This window comes from Nansenia antarctica, assembly GCF_963989245.1.
Source record: "Nansenia antarctica genome assembly, chromosome: 8".
Classification (NCBI taxonomy): Eukaryota; Metazoa; Chordata; class Actinopteri; order Argentiniformes; family Microstomatidae; genus Nansenia; species Nansenia antarctica.
The window spans coordinates 18876692-18883384 of record NC_137678.1 but is presented as its reverse complement, the minus strand read 5'-3'; the positions used below and the strand labels follow the sequence as shown (position 1 = coordinate 18883384).

The window sequence follows — 6693 nt, the reverse complement described above, 5'->3', positions numbered from 1 at the left end:
CCTGGGGGTCAGGCTCCTGTCCATCACGTAGGGCACTCATCACAGCCACCAGCGCTCTGGGGACAGACACCTACACACACACACACACACACACACACACACACACACACACACACACACAGAATAGTCACTCATCACAGCCACACACATGGGTGATAATCAGGGCTGGGAGGGAGGGTGTGTGTGTGTGTGTGTGTGTGTGTGTGTGTGTGTGTGTGTGTGTGTGTGTGTTACCTGGGCGTAGTAGGTGTGTTTCACAGAAGGGCTGTCCTGACAAGGGATCATACTCCTGCAGTGGTGGGCCTGTGGGGGGCGGGGGAGAGGGGGGGGGAGACAGGGGTGGGGGGGGGGGGAGACGTACAAACAGTCAAAAATATCATCCTTCACTGAGGTTATGTCTCTACCTCAACCCTCCACCTACACTAGTCTACAAATTGTATGTGATTGGTCAGTGTCCTTGAAAAAAGGCAAATAAAAATGAGAGCGACCTAATATCATATGGTCCATGTTATAACAGCTATATAACACCAACACATATCACTGTTATAACAGCCATAACCCTAACCCATATGACTGCATCCTTTTAAATCAAATCAAAAACTGTGACGTTGAAGTAAAGGTCTTCAGAAAGCAGAAGAACCAACCACTGGCAGAAAAATTTAGACAAGATCCCTATGTATCAGGCATAAGCGTGGGCAAAAATAACTTTAAGATACATTTATTTGCGGATGATATTCTGTTATATTTAACGAACATAGATAAATCTATAGTCCCTTTGTTAAAAATATTCTCTGAATTCTCGGATATCTCAGGATATAAAATAAACATGGATAAAACTGAAATAATGGCAATTGGTAAACAAAAAAGAATAAACCCAGAATTACAATTACCATTTAAGCGGACAAAAAATATTAAATATTTAGGTTGCTTAATTAGTGACAAAAAAACTCAGATCTATAGAGAGAACTTTATTCCACTACTCAATAACATGAAAGAGACTTTAAGTAAATGGAAAAATCTTCCTATAAATCTGACAGGCAGAATAAACTTGTTTAGGATGGCATGGCTTCCTAAGTTTCTTTTTTTGTTTTCAATTATACCAATTACTCCACCAAAAAAGTACTTTAATATGGTATACTCAGCCATAACAGATTTTATATGGGCAGGGAAAACACACAGAATTAGAAGGAATATTTTACACCTTCCTATGTCAGAGGGGGGCTTTAACCTTCCAGACTTGGAGCTATACCAACTGGCCGCCCAGGGGTTCTATCTGAGGCATATAGTCCAACACACAGCAGAAGAACAATGGATCCACATCGAAGATTCAGGTGTACATCCCCAAAACCTCTTAACTCTTTTATTTTCAGAACATAAGACTAAGAAAAAAGGAAACTTTATTGTAAATAATATAGAAACGTCATGGAAAACAATTAAGAGGATACTGGGAGAATCAATATCAATCCCAAAAAGTACTATTTTGTGGAACAATCCTTGGATAGCTCTTCAGAATGCTACAATAAAGTGGTCTACATGGAGAACAAGGGGAATAGAAACTATAAACGACTTAGTAGGAGGGGATACCATTATTCCATGGCACGACTTCCAAAGTAAATATAAGTTGGCCAATGCTGAATATTTCAGATACATGCAGCTAAGAAGCTACATAAATCTAAATTTTAATTTAAAATCATTTGGGCAGCAGAGTACAATTGAGGATATCATATTTGATGGAGAAATTGATAAGAATTTGATAGGTAAAATTTATAGAACTCTACAGAAGACCTATGTAGCTGAAAAACTGTTAGAAAGTAGGATTGAGATGTGGAATCGAGAACTAGGAAGAACAGATATAGGTTTAAAATGGAAGGAGTGTTGTAATACTACAAATGACATGACAGTTAATGAAAATCTACGTTTAATCCAATATAAAATAATGTATAGAGTCTACCACACGCGAGATAAAATCCATAAGTATTATAGTAATGTATCAGATAACTGTTTAAAGTGTGGAAAAAAAGACTCACTAATACACGCATTCTGGGAGTGTCCCAGAGTACAGAAAACCTGGGTTGACATAGAACATTGGCTCTCAGGGGTACATAAGGAAAGATTCAAATTTGATCCTTCAATCTGTCTTTTCCAGGATGTAGCCACAGTAAGATACCCTAGGGGGTGGATAATTATGTACTCATCAATTATATTTAAAAAACTAATACTTGGAAGTTGGAAATCAAGTAAACCTCCAACACTACAACAATGGAAAAACGAAATTCTTTATTATACCAATATAGAGAAGAATTTAGCCATAGACAATAATAAGAAAGATCAGTTTGAAAAGATATGGGGAGAGATAGTGAAGGCCTTAGCTAAGACGTAAAGATAGTGCAAGAAACATAGTACTAAGAGATTAATTAGATTATGCATTAGAATTATTAGTTAGATAAGTATAGGGGGTAAACTGGGATAAACTTTAGACGGTTTAAAAAATAAAAAAAATAAAAAAAAGTGGGGCTTTGAGATGTTAGGATGTGTTGTGATGTATGTCAAGTTGTGATGTGTTGTGAGGTATGTCAAGCTGTGATGCGTTGTGATGTATATCAATTTGAGATGTGTTGTGATGTTTGTCAAGTTGTGATGTATTGTGATGTTTGTCAAGTAATGTGTGTATAATGTTTTGTGTAAAAAGAAAATGGAAAGAAAAATAAAATCGTACAAAAAAAAGAAAGCAGAAGTGGTTGCGTGTCAGTGACCATAGAGCTGCTGGGTGAGGAGGTTGTGAAAGGGTTGTGTTGCGGTCAGTCTGACAACATTCTGACTGGAATGAACCTCTTACCCCAGTCTTACCACAGCAGGACAAACAGTTGTGCAAATATTCTAACTAAAACATTGACACAATGTTAGAAACCAGAAACCAGAAAAAAACAACAGTTGAGCATAATTAGAGTCAGATCAAAAAAGGATAATTTTCAGTTTTGTACATGTGTACAAGCCCCTGCAGTGGAGAACAGGGGGTATGGTTTATACCAGGGGAGGCTGGTGGAGGTAGAACACCAGGGGAGGCTGGTGGAGGTAGAACACCAGGGGAGGCTGGGGGAGGTAGAACACCAGGGGAGGCTGGTGGAGGTAGAACACCAGGGGAGGCTGGGGGAGGTAGAACACCAGGGGAGGCTGGTGGAGGTAGAACACCAGGGGAGGCTGGGGGAGGTAGAACACCAGGGGAGGCTGGGGGAGGTAGAACACCAGGGGAGGCTGGGGGAGGTAGAACACCAGGGGAGGCAGAACACCAGGGGAGGCTGGGGGAGGTAGAACACCAGGGGAGGCTGGGGGAGGTAGAACACCAGGGGAGGCTGGTGGAGGTAGAACACCAGGGGAGGCTGGGGGAGGTAGACATCGGAGGATGGGCTCATTGTAATGCGTGTGTGTTTGATACCAGTCCTTATCTTCCGATTTCTACCACCACTGATTTTTACAGTATACTGTATGTGTGTGTGTGTGTGTGTGTGTGTGTGTGTGTGTGTGTGTTACCTGGCACTGGCTGAAGAGGTAGGGGTGTGTGTGTGTGTGTGTGTGTGTGTGTGTGTTACCTGGCACTAGCTGAAGAGGTAGGGGTGTGTGTGTGTGTGTGTGTGTGTGTGTGTGTGTGTTACCTGGCACTGGCTGAGGAGGTAGGGGTGTGTGTGTGTGTGTGTGTGTGTGTGTGTGTGTGTGTGTGTGTGTGTGTGTGTTACCTGGCACTGGCTGAAGAGGTAGGGGTGTGTGTGTGTGTGTGTGTTACCTGGCACTGGCTGAAGAGGTAGGGGTGTGTGTGTGTGTGTGTGTGTGTGTGTTATCTGGCACTGGCTGAAGAGGTAGGGGTGTGTGTGTGTGTGTGTGTGTGTGTGTGTGTTACCTGGCACTGGCTGAGGAGGTAGGGGTGTGTGTGTGTGTGTGTGTGTGTGTGTGTGTGTGTGTGTGTGTTACCTGGCACTGGCTGAAGAGGTAGGGGTGTGTGTGTGTGTGTGTGTGTGTGTGTGTGTTACCTGGCACTGGCTGAAGAGGTAGGGGTGTGTGTGTGTGTGTGTGTGTGTGTGTGTGTTATCTGGCACTGGCTGAAGAGGTAGGGGTGTGTGTGTGTGTGTGTGTGTGTTACCTGGCACTGGCTGAAGAGGTAGGGGTGTGTGTGTGTGTGTGTGTGTTACCTGGCACTGGCTGAAGAGGTAGGGGTGTGTCTTCCCAGCGGTCTGTTCAGGAGTGAGCCACTGCAGAGATGAAGCACTGGGAGCCGTCTCATAGGTCACCTCCACGATCACATGCTGCCCCCTGACACACACACACACACACATTATAATCACACACACACACCACCATCTGTTTCTGGAAGTCCCTTAGCGTGTTCTATCAGGGGTGCTTTATAACACTCTGTGGGGGGTTACCTGGAAAGGTGAAAGGGCAGGGTGATCTCTATAGGGGTTCCCATGAAGCGGTGCTTCGGTCCCAGAGCAAACTTTGCCTCCTGCCCATTGGCTGTAACCTTGGAGACCGTCAGGTCCTTGGTGTCAAGAGTCTGTGGTTGGTTGAGAGGAACCAGAGAGACAGGCAATAGTTTGGGTTACCGACTGTTACAAAGGACCATTGCGATGTCAGTCCGATGTGTCAACAACCAAACAGACGACTCACCACTACAACCAACTTCCTCTAACACACAGGGAGCACACCAGGGGAACTGAAACACAGTACTGCAGGAAGATAATACTCTGTGTTTCATACTCCTATTCATACACTGAGGCATCTGGTGGTGATCCCGTGGCTATGCAAAGGTATTTACTGTAGCGTCTGCTAGGAAGAATGAATGAACTTAGCTTGCTAGCTAATTGTTTAGAACCAAGAGAATATTAATTTACTGTACCAGGGATGAGAAATGGTCCTCCAGAACTTCCACTGTGAGCGCCACCTTCGCTTTGAGGACGTGGCTGTCAAAGTCCACATGGTAGGTGAGGTTCAGGTGCTTGGTAACGCACCTGGAGAAGGAGGAGAAGGAGCAGGGGTCTGAAGCTGAAGCCATGGTCGATCCAGGAGAACGAGGAGGAGAGGACAGGTTTGGTGCTGATTGGAGCTCAGAGCGTCTGTCCTTCTCTCTCTCCGTGTCACACGTATCAGTCCAGCGGGTGGGGGCGGGGTGGTGGTGGAGGGGAGGAGACAGGCAGGGGAGGCCCTCCTCTCCTTACCTAGTATGGACTCAGGCAGGCGTGAATCACCAAGGCTTTGCAGTGATGTCACTACTCCAAACTTCAGTCCTAGACTGGAAAACTAACTTTTATTCTATTAGTTTTAAAATGACTATAATAAATATACATATCAATATACGTCTCTCTCTGTGTGTGTGTGTGTGTGTGTGTGTGTGTGTGTGTGTGTGTGTGTGTGTGTGGTTGTGGTTTTCACCGCTGTTGAACTACCTCAGTCTCTCTCATCTCTCGCTCTCTCCCCCCTCCCCCCTTCTCTCTCTCCCCCCCTCCTTCTCTCTCTCTTTCCCCAGCTCCTTCTCCCTCTCTCCCCCCTCCCCCATCCCTTCTCCCCCCTCCTTCTCTCTCTCTCCCCTCCCCCCTCCCTCTCTCCCCTTCTCTCTCCCCCTCTCTCCCCCCGCTCCTTCTTTCTCCCCCCTCCCCTCTCCCCCCCTCCTTCTCCCTCTCTCCCCCTCCCCCCTCCCTTCTCCCCCCCCTCCTTCTCTCTCTCTCCCTTCCCCCCTCTCTCTCTTCCCTTCTCTCTCCCCCTCTCTCCCCCCGCTCCTTCTTTCTCCCCCCTCCCCTCTCCCCCCCTCCTTCTCCCTCTCTCCCCCTCCCCCCTCCCTTCTCCCCCCCCCCTTCTCTCTCTCTCCCTTCCCCCCTCTCTCTCTTCCCTTCTCTCTCCCCCTCTCTCCCCCCGCTCCTTCTTTCTCCCCCCTCCCCTCTCCCCCCCTCCTTCTCCCTCTCTCCCCCTCCCCCCTCCCTTCTCCCCCCCCTCCTTCTCTCTCTCTCCCTTCCCCCCTCTCTCTCTTCCCTTCTCTCTCCCCCTCTCTCCCCCCCTCCTTCTTTCTCTCCCCCCTCCTTCTCCCTCTCTCCCCCTCCCCTCACGTTCAAAGCAGTGAAGCAGTAGCAGAATTATGAACTTCTCTGTGAATAGATTGGGGGGGGTTCTCATCTCTTATCTGGACTAATAAGGGAAATGCTTTCAGGACCTTGGATAGCACCCCACAGAGCAATCGATGCTGTACGGCCCTGGACAACAACATTTGCTAAGACATTTAGATTCAAACACTGATATGCATTCTAGAGATGTATTGACATCTTTGAAAGTAGTTCGTACGGTCCAGTTTATACGAATATAATAGGCATGTGTAAAATGTAACGGAATAACGGAATTGCACGAATATGTACATTCTAAAGCAAAAAAAAGAAAAAAAAAGTGTATATACTCTCTGATGGATAATTTATGCTAAGTTCAGTAAAAATAAGAAACTTAATGTTGCTATATGTATTTCAGTAGCTATTATTATGTATTTCAGACGCTAACCTGCAATATAAAACAACGTCGCTGTGACAGCGTGCTGCGTGGTGCATTGTGGGACTTGAAGTTTAGATTGAATGTGTCCATTTCCGCTAAAAAAAAAGGAATGAACAAACAACTTTACCAGACTGAGTTTTAAATAAATATTCCTTGTCCTAAATTGTCTTGCAT

General features: G+C 45.7%; 1 protein-coding gene across 1 annotated transcript in view; it reads right to left on the bottom strand.

The window, feature by feature from the left end:
- The window catches only part of LOC308163407 (leukotriene A-4 hydrolase-like), a gene marked incomplete at its 5' end in the record, with an annotated part of 11338 nt that extends 6294 nt beyond the window's left edge, over positions 1 to 5044 (bottom strand). Inside the window, 5 exons of the mRNA XM_080537593.1 lie at positions 1 to 70; positions 235 to 303; positions 4182 to 4302; positions 4416 to 4546; positions 4889 to 5044. The exon at positions 1 to 70 is cut by the window's left edge and continues 35 nt beyond it. Coding sequence (XP_080393719.1) covers positions 1 to 70; positions 235 to 303; positions 4182 to 4302; positions 4416 to 4546; positions 4889 to 5044 — 547 coding nt within the window. The remainder of the gene's footprint in view (positions 71 to 234; positions 304 to 4181; positions 4303 to 4415; positions 4547 to 4888) is intronic.
- Between the last annotated feature and the right edge of the window lie 1649 nt (positions 5045 to 6693).